Source organism: Ovis canadensis, chromosome 23 (genome assembly GCF_042477335.2).
Source record: "Ovis canadensis isolate MfBH-ARS-UI-01 breed Bighorn chromosome 23, ARS-UI_OviCan_v2, whole genome shotgun sequence".
Taxonomy (NCBI): Eukaryota; Metazoa; Chordata; class Mammalia; order Artiodactyla; family Bovidae; genus Ovis; species Ovis canadensis.
In genome coordinates, this window is record NC_091267.1 from 57,228,147 (window position 1) to 57,242,385 (window position 14,239).

General features: G+C 42.7%; 1 protein-coding gene across 3 annotated transcripts in view; it reads left to right on the plus strand.

Moving 5' to 3' along the window:
- Nucleotides 1-4,339, plus strand: part of RNMT (RNA guanine-7 methyltransferase) — a 28,058-nt gene extending 23,719 nt beyond the window's left edge. For all 3 annotated transcript variants that reach the window (XM_069569046.1, XM_069569047.1, XM_069569048.1), the window contains 2 exons: nucleotides 923-956; nucleotides 4,011-4,339. In XM_069569046.1, the coding sequence (XP_069425147.1) occupies nucleotides 923-956; nucleotides 4,011-4,048 (72 nt within the window). In that variant the 3' untranslated portion in view covers nucleotides 4,049-4,339. The remainder of the gene's footprint in view (nucleotides 1-922; nucleotides 957-4,010) is intronic.
- The last annotated feature ends 9,900 nt before the right edge of the window (nucleotides 4,340-14,239 follow it).

Genomic DNA, 14,239 nt, shown 5'->3' on the forward strand with positions numbered 1-14,239 from the left:
ATACACTTTAGCCTATTTCTCCTAAGTTATTACTTTTTATAATTGTAGAATACAGAATAAAATGCACTTTAATGCTGAGAAATGTAGTGCTGTATTTGAGAAAGTAGGATGAGAGGAATGTTCTTGGCTTGGCTTGAGAGTTTTCTTGCTGTATCATTGTATCTTAGCCTGGACACTACTGACTAGCAGTGTTCCATAGATATAATTCAGGGGCTTATGAACTTAGATGGGGAAAAATTATATCTTCGCAGACTTCTATGTGGAAGTTCACATTTTCCTTAATTATGAATGCTCCACAACCATAGTGATATTACTAGTTGTAGCTGTGACTTTGTTATCAATAGAAATTATAGATATTTGTGTAACACATTTTTGCTGACATCTTGTATTGATATTTATTTATCACTTCAACATTTATCACTTCTTTATTTCCTTAGTTATTAGGCTTGTTACTGTATCTTATTACTCAGGGTCTTTGCAAAACAGCAAGTATGTTACTAAATGCAGTTTAGTTCCTTTGTATGATAGATATTTTGTGATTTCCTTTGTAAAAACACAAAAGTTTTATTCCCTCCTGCAGTATTATTTGATGTTTCAGGATAGGCCTTTTTTCTCCCAGGTTAAAAATGCAAGCTCAGTACTTTTTCCAGTTACGAATGATACCCTGTTTATGCAGATTCACCCTTTGATTGAGAATCAGTGGTTTAGAGAATTGGCAGGAGCACAAAAGTGATGAGAAGATGGCATTAAAAGTTAATCTCATTGATTTATTTTATATTCAGATCACAGTAATATTAACAGTGAATTGTATGTATATTTATAGTGAAGTTAGGGTTTTGGAGCACCTCTGTTATTGAAAAATAAGTATACGTGTGCTTCTATATTCAATCTGAAATTTTCTTCCTTATTTTTTTAATTTTAGGGGACCTTAAGTAAATCAGAATGGGAAGCTACAAGTGAGTATATATATCATCAGTGTAGATTTACTGACATTTGCAAAGATTGCTTCAAAGTGATTGTTAAAATTGGAAGACTTTAGAAATTTTTCTGACACAGATTGTGAGGGGATGATTGTGTTCACACAAAATTCCTATAAATGTCTAGTTCCCCTTGTCTTGCAAGGCTGTTCAGTGCCAAAAGAAAGCATATGCAGGGTGTTCCTTAACGTAAACTTTGCGCGTTCTTAAATATTTCCATTGTCTGCTCGTTACTGCAAAGCCATCTGTATTTTACATCTTTACCTCACATTTCTGTTGGGAATTTTGGCTTATGGACCACTTCCTTGTGTTTCACTTGGTTGTGGCCTCTCTGATGTTAACAGTGAAGGCTTAGTAAATGCTAAAACGTTCAGTTAAGCACCACTGAGCAGGATGTCTTGGAGGATGTGTGCTTGGGAACGGCCATGATGTGGAGGCATTCTGAAGTGATGCGTGCGTGTCTGGCTGAGCAGTCAGAGGCCTGGCCAGTTCTCAAGGTCCCAGAGCCTCCCTGCCAGGGTGATGGTGGTGCCCCATATAGTCACCCTGAGGACTTACAAGGTAGTTCCCATTCTTCGCTTAAATATTTGTTGATTATATTGAAGAGAAAATCAGAGGTAATCAAAGATGGACACTGTGAATATTGAGTTACATAAAGATCTATGAAAGGGCTTTGGGGGATACAAAAAATAAATACTACCTCTCTGCCTCGCAGTGGAAGAAACATAAATAAGTGACTTCTAGGCAAATTGTTCTACATGCTGAAGTTCTTGTAATGGGGAAAACAGATGAAGGAGCACTCAGTGAAAACTAGAGAAATTGGAAAATAATAACAGATGGTGTTATGGAATGTTTAGCCTGGGCCTGGTTGCTGTTGGAAGCTTTCATGTGTTATGCTTCATTCTGTCCTCACAGCTTCATGAGTAGACTACTGTTAATCATGTCTCCTTTCCACAGATAAGAAATCAGGCATATAGCTGGGCTAAGGTCAGAGAGCTAACCCAGGTGCTTCACACTCACAGCCTTCGCCTCACAGAAGCCCACGTGAAAGGAGTCGTCTTTGGACTTTCTGAATGGAAAGATAGGAAAAGGGAAGACAAGGGCTAACAGTTTGAGCTTGTTTGTCTCAGAATATTGTTTCCTTTAGTAGAAATGGGATTGGAAGATATTAGAGACATCATCTGTGATGAATGTGGGAATGTGTGCAGAAACCGACAGATTTCTTTGGCTTCCCTGGAGTGCAGATAGGCGGCTGCCTTAGCTGTCCTGTCAGTGCCAAAGGGCAGTACAGCAGGATAACCTTGGGCAGAGGTCGTGGTGGTGGTGCTGGCTGCAGATTAGGACTGTATTTTTATACTAAATGTGGACTTTAGCGATACTATGCAGGTGAATTAGATGCTTCCAGACAGTTGAAGAAGAGGGGCGTTAGAGATGAGAAGAGCAATAGGAAAGGATCAGTGGCCACAGGGCAGCCAGGATCATCGTGTCAGGGCCGTCGGCTCTGTGATGAGTTACACTCCTACAATCTAGAGGGCTTTGTGGGTTGTGCCACAGTCTGAGAAGCTGTATTTTAAACTCGTACTGGTCTAATCATGAGCTCATATTTCCAGAGCTTGCTGCTCGTCTAGATGCTTTAAATGTGTTGCTGACAAATCAGAAGTGGTTCAAGTTTTGTTTGTTTAAATCCTAATTGAAATGCTGGCACAGAAGGCATTTTATATATAATTAGTGAGACTTCTAGAATTTTTGAGTTAGAAAAGAGGGAAAGTTAGTCATTGCTGATCTCGAATCGAGCATTAGTTTTCAGTGACCCTACATCAGAGCAGCTCAGGACAGGCAGGTTACCTGCAATAGGTGCAGAAGTATTTGGGGTGGGTTTGGCAGGGTTGGTTGCAGACAGAGTACTTGGAATGCAGGGCAAGCTCTGATGCCGAACTGTCCTGAGCCTCAGGACTTGCTCATGAGAGCTTTAGGTTGCTCCGCTATTTAACCCTCAAGAGGAATTTATAGTGTTGATGATCACTCTGCCTGTTTTCTGCCCGTCTGTCTGCTCTGCTGCCAGCCATCTTTCATTACTCCTGAAAGACTCGGGAGGTAGTAGATGAGGAGTAAAGAACAGCATGATCAGAGAGGTGTTAGGGGAGACTGCCTTGGTGCTTCTGTGCAGTCTGGATTGGGGGGCCCTTACATGGTCTACCATCCTTCATCCGTCCCCTGTTCCACAGTTGACCCAAGGGGCAAGGCTTCCTTGTCATATGGCTTCTTGTCTTGACTTGCTGCTTGAATGTCCTAGTGAACATCCTGAACATGCTTGTGATATCGAGACTTTGTCATCTCTGTCATTTTCATAACTAAAACATCTGTCAGTATCTTAGAAGAAGATACGTTTGAACCTCAGTGATTCGGGATGAGGAGCTGCAGGTGCAGTTGGATGTCTGAGTGAACACACGTGGAGCAGGAGGCCTGGTTTCAGGGAGCATGCCCTTGAGGCTGGGTGTGTCTCTGCTGGGGTTGTGAGTCCTCAGGTAGCCTTGGCCCACTTTTCTTATCATGCCCTTAGCACTACAGCTGGATGATTGGATGAAGTTCAACATGCACGTTATATTCCTTTACAGTTTATTTTAGGGTTCACCCACCCCCAAGTAGCAAACTAAAGTACCCTGCACTCACAGTAGTGTAGTTATTCCAGGTAAAAATAATTAAATCATAGAATTTTCCAGTTTTCATTTTCCTTGCCTGTATACTTTTTTGCCCTCAACCTGTTGGTAGAGTTTTTAGAGCTGTTGAGTTGGATTGCTCCATGGCTGTGATGTCAGAGTATTACAGTAGGTGGATATTTGTTTTCAAGTAAATAGATACGATCCCATATCTACCTAAGTATGACTCACAATTATGGAAGAACTCTTAGAAATAAATAATGGAACTTTTCTTTCAAAAGCTGCTTGAGAATTTTCACCAAATTATGAATAAGACCAAGACTGTTGCCCTGAGGATATGAGAAACCAACCTCTAATTTTATTTGTTTCTTTTTAGGTATTTACTTGGTTTTTGCATTTGAGAAGCAGCAGTGAGCACGTCATATGTGCAGTGGCACCAGAGCAACTGTGTTCTGTCTTATACGGATTTGAGCGGTCCACCTTCCATAGATCTGACGCCCTTGTTAAATGTAACTATTCTCAGCGGGCAGGATGCTGCTGGAAACGTCAGTGTATAAATGGAACTTTTGCTGTCTGTGACAGATGAACTTTGTGTGTGTATATAAGAATGAGATGGGACCTTTGTCTTTGAAAATCTATTTTTAAGTAATGTTCTAAGAATTCCATTTGCCCCCACTCTCGTAGCTCATAAAAATTATAAAATGACGTGTTAAAGCCTGAGTTCTTTCACCAGTGCTCTGCTTCATCCAGTGTTTATTTATCATATTAAACGTATAGCAGTTGTAGAATTGGTGGGAGTGTACTAATTCACAGGGACGTGTGCTCATTTCCAAAGTTTTGTTAGTGTTTTTCAGGGTTAAAATAATTGCTCTCTATACAACTGAATGTCAGTGTTCAATATAAGTTTAAAACTAAAATTTACATGGTGGTAAAAGTTAATTAACTTTTAACTTAGGATTCTAGCCAGTTATTAAGTTTCATTTTAAATAGCAACTAGTTCATTTGCTGACATGATTGAGTTCTAGAACTGGACAGAACATTTCAGATTCCAGCATAAAATTGTTTTGCATTTGGGGGCCTTTGTCATAGGAGTTCCCGATGATAGCAGTTAATGTTTCTAGTTATCAAGGATGTAATTCATTTCTTTACTGAACCAAAATGCTGTGGGTATTTTTCTCAAGATTTAGTGGACATCTCCCACGTGAACCTGTTTGCACATTTTCCTCAGATTTACGTAAGGAACTCAGGTACGGGGGATGAGGGCCCAGGGGCAAGGTTCCACAGGGATGGAGGCGTGGGGGTGGGCCAGTGAGCAGTGTGTGGCTGTGAAGGGAGCTGACAGAGAGGCTTGAGGGATCCTCCTGATGGAGGTCTGGGACACGGCGCTGTGTGCTGTTGATCATTCCCCTCTTTGGCCCAGAAAGAACCAGTATGTGTTCCTCCATCATAGCATTATGCTTGACACAATAGGATCTGGTGTCTCATCCTGACTTGGAGTTTGCATTTGCCATTTCAGAACCCTTAAGAGTTGTCAGCCCTGGCTTCTTGCATGACTCTTGCGAAACTGACACCAAAGTGAACTGTTGTCCTTGATTTATCACCACTTAGAAAACTTACCAGTTTTGATATATAGCAAAAACTTTAAAGAGCAAAGCAGAGAATTGATACATACGCTTTTAAAAATCATTTCTTTCATGCATGGTTTTAAAAGACATTTCTTTCTGTGATTATCCAGAGTACTTGTTAAAAAACTGTTGTCTCTTAGTTTGTTTACATGTGTTGATTGTTCATCATGTTAGAATAGCAGACATTTCAGCTATTAGGTAATACAGGTTACCTGATTTCTGTTCTTTCCACAATCTGTCCATCTCCAGCTGTTAACCAGTTTACAAAAATGTGGTGGTCTACCATAAGTTGTTGGAGGAAATAAATAATAGCAGTTCTGACTGGTGGCTGCCATTGGCCAGCTGAGGTTTGGTGACGGTGCTGGGAGGTGGGCTTGTGAGCTCTTTAGTATTACATCAGTTCTGGAGGAAAGTGCCAGAAAGTACTGTGATAGTTTGGTATAGAATGAAAAGCTTCTCTGTTATCACTGTCTTCATGTAGTGATCTTAGTGTATTCCAAGCAAGTAATAAGACATATTTTTAGCCTCCTCCTGCTCTCTCCATTCCATGGAAAATTTGGGTGGAATAATTTGTGGTGGCAAAGCCAAGTGGAAAAGAAGGATAAAAAGGAGCAGAGAGAGCTGGGTGGGCTCTGGAGTCTGAGCAAGCTGGTGTGTGCTCGGAGGTGCTTGGAGCCTCCCCGGAAGGTGTGGTGTCCTGGCCATTGCACTTTGCGCGTTTATGACATTGTTGCCTTCCCTGCTCTTCCTCCCTGACATCTCCTGCTGCAGCTAGCGGTGGGCAGTGACTCAAGAAGAACTCCCATCACCAGGGTAAAAGCTGGTGGAACTTCCCACACACATCTGCAGTCTAAATATTTGGTGATTTTCCATCCAAGACATGGGAAAACTGTTAGGAGAGGGGGCTTTTGATTATCAGGCCAGTGATGTCAGGCGCTCATGGGAGTGACTGAAGGGCACTTTCAAACCTGCCATTAGGTTTATCCTCTGAGAATGGAAGTAGAAATGAGGCTCAGATACAGCCTCTGTGGAAAGAAGTAGAAATTAGGATCCGATACAGCCTCTGTGGAAAGGAGTTGGGAGGAATGGGCTGGGAACCTGGCTTGTTGTGTGTAACTAAGAGCAATCAAATGGAATTCTCTGGGCCTGGAATCTAGTAAAGCAAGGGCACCACATGGCTGGTGTTCAGGGGGAGAAACTGGCCATTTCCCACTGCACCAAAAGGAGAGTGTCCTGCAGCTGCAGCAGCCTACCAGGTGGTAACTGTGCCCTGAGGCCACCAGGCCTCCACTCCAGTGTGACTCCCCAGAGAAATCTGCATCCAGGGAGAGAAGAATTGGTTAGAGGCTGTGATAACTCTTGAAAGGTAGATTATCAGTGCAGGGTTTCCTACTCACTCCTCCCCAAACTTGGAATTCTGAGAAGTACGATTGCTGTCTACATTCATGTTAATGGTGTTTCTAGAGCGTCAGAGCAAAGAGGTACAAATGAGACGGGCTTGGAGGCAGGGTGTGATACGGATCAGCACAGGAGAGACCGCAGGAGCGTTGTTGGCTGTCCAGCTCTGCAGTCCCTTTAGCTCTTCTGGGAACTGATTTCAGCCTTTCTTAGCTCATTGTCATTGTGTTGTTTGGTAAGTCTTCAAGTATCCTTCTAATGAGAATTTGGCTTCCTGTGCAAATCTTTGTGCAGGGAAGAACTGCCAGTGTAAATATTCAAGCTACTGAGCATGACTTTATGGACTGACTTTCCGTTGTCTACCTCTGCCTGAGGCCAGACCCAGGGAACGTGGCCCTGTAATCACAGTTATACCATAATGCCTGTGACACCTACTGTCACTTTGGTCAAACAGGAAGCATGGGTGTATAATACCACTACCTCCCTGGTCGACATCAAATGCTGCACATCTGATAGGAAGCTTCTTTGTTTGCCGCCCTCTGACAACATTATTCCTGATTCTTTGAAGGTAGTTGATACAGTGGCTGCTACACTCATTTATTTAGTGATAGACTTATTTCAGCAGATATACACGGGACTGGAGTTGGGTAACAGCCAGCTCTTCACCTTATATCCTTCTCTGTTCCCGTTTCAGTTGAGTTCAGTCGCTCAGTTGTGTCCGACTCTTTGTGACTCCATGAATCGCAGCACCCCAAGCCTCCCTGTCCATCACCAACTCCCGGAGTTCACTCAAACTCACGTCCATCGAGTCGGTGATGCCATCCAGCCATCTCATCCTCTGTCGTCCCCTTCTCCTCCTGCCCCCAATCGCTCCCAGCATCAGAGTCTTTTTCAATGAGTCAACTCTTCACATGAGATGGACAGGGTACCGGAGTTTCAGCTTTAGCATCATTCCTTCCAAAGAAATCCCAGGGCTGATCTTCAGAATGAACTGGTTGGATCTCCTTGCAGTCCAAGGGACTCTCAAGAGTCTTCTCCAACACCACAGTTCAAAAGCATCAATTCTTCGGCGCTCAGCTTTCTTCACAGTCCAATTCTCACATCCATACATGACCATTGGAAAAACCATAGCCTTGACTAGACGGACCTTTGTTGGCAAAGTAATGTCTCTACTTTTGAATATGCTATCTACGTTGGTCATAACTTTTCTTCCAAGGAGTAAGCGTCTTTAAATTTCATGGCTACAATCACCATCTGCAGTGATTTTGGAGCCCCCCAAAATAAAGTCTGCCACTGTTTCCCCATCTATTTGCCATGAAGTGATGGGACCAGATGCCATGATCTTCGTTTTCTGAATGTTGAGCTTTAAGCCAACTTTTCCACTCTCCTCTTTTCACTTTCATCAAGAGGCTTTTTAGCTCCTCTTCACTTTCTGCCATAAGGGTGGTGTCATCTGCATATCTGAGGTTATTGATATTTCTCCCAGCAATCTTGATTCCAGCCTGTGCTTCTTCCAGCCCAGTGTTTCTCATGATGTACTCTGCATAGAAGGTAAATAAGCAGGGTGACAACATACAGCCTTGATGTACTCCTTTTCCTATTTGGAACCAGTCTGTTGTTCCATGTCCAGTTCTAACTGTTGCCTCCTGACTTGCATACAGGTTTCTCAAGAGGCAGGTCGGGTGGTCTGGTATTCCCATCTCTTTCAGAATTTTCCACAGTTTATTGTGATCCACACAGTCAAAGGTTTGACATAGTCAATAAAGCAGAAATAGATGTTTTTCTGGGACTCTCTTGCTTTTTCCATGATCCAGCAGATGTTGGCAATTTGATCTCTGGTTCCTCTGCCTTTTTTAAAACCAGCTTGAACATCTGGAAGTTCATGGTTCACGTATTGCTGAAGCCTGGCTTGGAGAATTTTGAGCATTACTTTACTAGCGTGTGTTCCCGTTTAGCCTGAGGCATGTGTGCCTGCTTCTCACTGCACTACTAAACAGGTTTGGGGCACCCAGCAATACTCTCCCAGGCTGGCCTGGCAAGCCACAGATGGAAAACATGCATACAGTCAGCACCCATATCAAACAATGTTCCCAGCACCCCAGAAGTCCCTCTTCCTCCCTTTTAGTTGCTGCCTTCCATGGGTAACCACTATCTGGACTTCCAAGAGCATGGGATAGTTTTGTCTGTTTGGGGACATTTTATGAATAGAATCAAACTATGTTTTCCTTTGTATTGGCTTATTTGCTCAACAGTATGTAGATTTCTGTTGCATATATTTGTACATGGTTGATTTTCATGACTGCATAAACCACATGTTATTTACCTAATGGATATTTGGTTCATTCTCAGTTTGGAAATACTGTTAACTCATTATTGACTGGGGGATGTTTGCAGAAACTAATGCCTGTGGCTGCCCCAAAATTAATTCTGTTATTTGACTAACACTTTATGGGTTATTGCATTCAATAGCCTGACATACCTGTAAAGCCTTCTCCAGTATGGTGTGTGGTTTTTTTTTTCCCCCACTTTCCGTATCAGAGTCAATCACTAAGGTTTTTTGTCTTTTTGTTGGTATAATAATTACATCATGTAAGTCAGAACTATATTCTGAAGAACTGTTATATTCTGAGACACCAGTATATATGTCTCTTGAATAATCAAGCAAAGTATCTGCATAAAATTCACCAAGAAATTCTTCACTGAAAATTTAGCCACATGTCATTTTTGAAAATTTTCCTGGTAATAAACTTGCATTTTTAGTACAAGGTTGAAACAAAAAACTGATGGAGCAAAATGTGAATGATAATGACAATCATAAGTTGTATGATGAACCCCTGATCAATTTTGAGCCCTGAAACTTTGCATGGTGATGTTAATTGTATCACTGTCTTAAAAACTTACCGATAAGTTCTGGGTCAATAACGTTTGGGTAACAGAAGACATATTAATAAGTCTCTGGTCATTAATGTGTTAATAGTATTGCTTCAGGTATTCTAGTCTGTGAACTTTGGCGCATGGGTACTGTTCTTTGCCTCGGAGTGGAATTGTGGGGTCACTGTGCAGACATTGTGCTCAGCTTTATTGGACTTGCCCCAGCGGGTTTTCTAAGTTCCAGTTGTCCCACTTTTTCACCAACACTCAGTAGTGTCAGTCTTTTTCATTTTATTCTGGCAGGCACATAGTGGTAAGTCACTGGCTTTAGGTTTCATTTTAATGCTTCTTAATGAGATTGTGTATGGATTCATTACATATTCTAATGTATTGTCTATAGATCATAAGATAAAGTCAAACATGTATCTGCTGATACTTTCTTAAGTTGACCTGTCTTTATACTTAAAAATGTCTGTTTTGATAAGCTTCCTTGGTGGCTCAGATGGTAAAGAATCTGCCTGCAATACAGGAGGCCCATGTTTGATTCCTGGGTCGGGAAGATCCTCTGGTGAAGGAAATGGCAACCCACTTCAATATTCTTGCCTGGAAAACTTCATGGACAGAGGAGCTTGGCAAGCTACAGTCCATGGAGTCACAAAGAATTGGACACAACTGAGCGATTGTCACTCACACCACACACTCAATGAGACTGAGCACTTTTCATATGCTTATTGACCTGTGTCCTCTTGTGAAATGTCTGTTCAAGTTTTGCCCATTTTTCTATTGGGTGGACTGTCTTTTTTGTATATTCTGGATACAAGTCATTTGTTGAATGCATTGTAAGAATATACTTGGCAAAAAGCTCTTCTTTTCTGTTTTTGAATTGTGATATATGCCTTTATATTGAACACCAGTTTCAGAGCTCATGTATTATTTCATTTTATTCATCCATTTCATAATTGTTCATTTGTCTGTTTGATGTATATTCTTTCACTCTCCAGGTTACAGGCAAGGGGCTAGAGATGCAGCACAGATTAAGGTAGACCGTCACTGTTTGCATGGAGTGGATCAGGCCAGCTTCACAGTCCCCATGACATTCCTTGATCTCACCTGTGGATGCTGCTTATACTTCTGCTGGTGCCTCCCCCTGACCAAACTAACCAGCAGTCCAAGTGCTTGAGAGCTCATCAGTGTGATTCGCACGCATCCACCTCCTGATAGAGCAGCTGGAGCAGGAGCTGAGTGGATCTGCTCGTGTTGGAGGGTCTCATTGTAGGGGTGTGGATCGGCAATGGCTCAACAGTGCCACTGGCAGAAGCAGTCCTGGGAGACACCCCTTGGCAAGTAAGCCCTGGAGGTCACCACTAACCCCGCCACAGAGCCTGTATGTTCCAAGTGAAAAGCTCTGAGTTTTAATTTACTGATTACAATTTACTGATGTTCTTTATAGTTGGCATTTTTTGTTTAAGAAATCTTTGTCTACTCCAAGATCATGAAGGTGTTCTGTGTTTTCACCGAGTCTTTTTTGTTTTACCTTTCACTTTTAAATCAGAAATCTTCCTGAGTTGATTTTTGCTAATAGTGTGAATTAGGATTTAGGGTATAAATTTTCTCTCAGGTTTCTGGCTGACCTAGCATCATTGATTGAGAAAAACCATCCTTATGACAGCAGTTTTCCACCTTTGTTATGTAATAGGTGATCATATATGTGTGAGTTTGTTTTTGGACTCTCTTCTGTTTCACTGATCAGTTTATATCTTTTTAATGGTCTCAATAACAGGATAGGAGTTTCCTAGTGGCACTGTGGATAAGAATCTGCCTGCCGATGCAGAGGACACAGGCCAGGAAGATTCCACAGGCCACGGAGCAACTTAGCCCATGAGCCGCAGCTCCTGAGCTCCTGAGCTGCAACTAAGCATGGGTGCCACATTTCTAGGAGGCTCACCCTGGTGCTCAGAGGAGTTGGCTAGCCCCTGAGTTGCCTCAAGGGCACCTCCCCTAGCATGCTTGTACTAAGTCACTTTAGTTGTAACCAACTCTTTGTGACCCCATGAACTGTACCCAACCTGCTCCTCTGTCCATGGGATTCTCCAGGCATGAATACTGGAGTGGGTTGCCATTTTCTTCTCCAGGGAATCTTCCTGACCCAAGGACCAAACCCAGATCTGCATTGTAGGCAGATTCTTTACTATCTGAGCTACCAGGAAAGCCCTAACCCTAACCCCTAGTCTCCTCAACCTCCAGCCCAGACTCCAGCAGCGTCCACCCTGCAATGGTGCCTCCTGTAGGGCCCGGGTTTTGCAGTATGCAACACAGAAGAATCCCACTGGGCCTGACTCACACTCCCGGGGGACATGGTGGGGCTTCCTCAGCCCTGTGCCCCTCCTACAACCCAGCACCAGGCTGTGGGCAGGACTCCCATTTGCTGAGAAAGGGCAGATCTTGAAATAGAGGATAGGACATAGATGTCTACTTTTACAGATCACCCATGAGGCGGATACTCTACTTTGGGGATGCAGAGGTTTTAACGTGAGGGAACATTTGCTAAATATTAATCTTTTATTTTCTCCCACTTCATCTCTATTTTCTGAAAATAGAAATTCATGTCAAGATGCTTCCTTGTTAATTGTTTATCTCAAGGTCATTTTACTCCACTAAAGGCTCAGTCACTTCATTTCAGTGGAAAAGGGCTGTCATTTAAAATTCCATTCACATGAATTAGAAGCTATTTATACATAGAGGTCGCTGGTGCTGTTTCTTAGAAACACAGAATTCCACTGAAAACAAATTGTTCAGAATAGCATAAACAAAACATTTGAAGGAGAAAAGGAAGATCTCAATTCATCCCATTTACCGTTTCTTTATTAGAACCGAGTTTCTTCCATAAGCAATTTTGGAGTTAGACTTTGAGAATTCTAGTGCCACCACTTCCTAGTTGTGTGACCTTGGCCTATGAGTGGATAATACTGAACCTCAGCTTCCTCACCTGTAAAATGGGGTAACACCCGTCTTACAGATATTACACATAAGGACACACACATTATGTGCCTGACAGATAACATGCATTCAATGTACTGTTATCCCCAAATTTGACTGAGCCTAAGGAGGTGATGGAATTCCAGTTGAGCTATTTCAAATCCTGAAAGATGATGCTGTGAAAGTGCTGCACTCAATATGCCAGCAAATTTGGAAAACTCAGCAGTGGCCACAGGACTGGAGAAGGTCAGTTTTCATTCCGATCCCAAAGAAAGACAATGTCAAAGAATGCTCAAACTACCGCACAATTGCACTCATCTCACATGCTAGTAAAGTAATGCTCAAAATTCTCCAAGCCAGGCTTCAGCAATACGTGAACCGTGAACTTCCAGATGTTCAAGCTGGTTTTAGAAAAGGCAGAGGAACCAGAGATCAAATTGCCAACATCCTCTGGATCATGGAAAAAAAGCAAAAGGGTTCCAGAAAAACATCTATTTCTGCTTTACTGACTATGCCAAAGCCTTTGACTGTGTGGATCACAATAAACTGTGGAAAATTCTGAAAGAGATGGGAATACCAGACCACCTGACCTGCCTCTTGAGAAACCTGTATGCAAGTCAGGAGGCAACAGTTAGAACTGGACATGGAACAACAGACTGGTTCCAAATAGGAAAAGGAGTATGTCAAGCTGATATTGTCATCCTGCTTATTTACCTTCTATGCAGAGTACATCATGAGAAACACTGGGCTGGAAGAAGCACAGGCTGGAATCAAGATTGCTGGGAGAAATATCAATAACCTCAGATATGCAGATGACACCACCCTTATGGCAGAAAGTGAAGAGGAGCTAAAAAGCCTCTTGATGAAAGTGAAAGAGGAGAGTGGAAAAGTTGGCTTAAAGCTCAACATTCAGAAAACGAAGATCATGGCATCTGGTCCCATCACTTCATGGCAAATAGATGGGGAAACAGTGGCAGACTTTATTTTGGGGGGCTCCAAAATCACTGCAGATGGTGATTGTAGCCATGAAATTTAAAGACGCTTACTCCTTGGAAGAAAAGTTATGACCAACGTAGATAGCATATTCAAAAGTAGAGACATTACTTTGCCAACAAAGGTCCGTCTAGTCAAGGCTATGGTTTTTCCAATGGTCATGTATGGATGTGAGAATTGGACTGTGAAGAAAGCTGAGCGCCGAAGAATTGATGCTTTTGAACTGTGGTGTTGGAGAAGACTCTTGAGAGTCCCTTGGACTGCAAGGAGATCCAACCAGTCCATTCTAAAAGAGATCAGCCCTGGGTGTTCTTTGGAAGGAATGATGCTAAAGCTGAAACTCCAGTACTTTGGCCATCTCATGTGAAGAGTTGACTCATTGGAAAAGACTCTGATGTTGGGAGGGATTGGGGGCAGGAGGAAAAGGGGACGACAGAGGATGAGATGGCTGGATGGCATCACCGACTTGATGGACGTGAGTTTGAGTGAACTCCGGGAGTTGGTGATGGACAGGGAGGCCTGGCGTGCTGCGATTCATGAGGTCGCAAAGAGTCGGACACAACTGAACGACTGAACTGAAGGCTGGTGCTGCTGCTGCTGCTAAGTTGCTTCAGTCGTGTCCAACTGTGACCCCATAGATGGCAGCCCACCAGGCTCCCCCGTCCCTGGGATTCTCCAGGCAAGAACACTGGAGTGGGTTGCCATTTCCTTCACCAATGCTTTAAAGTGAAAAGTGAAAGTG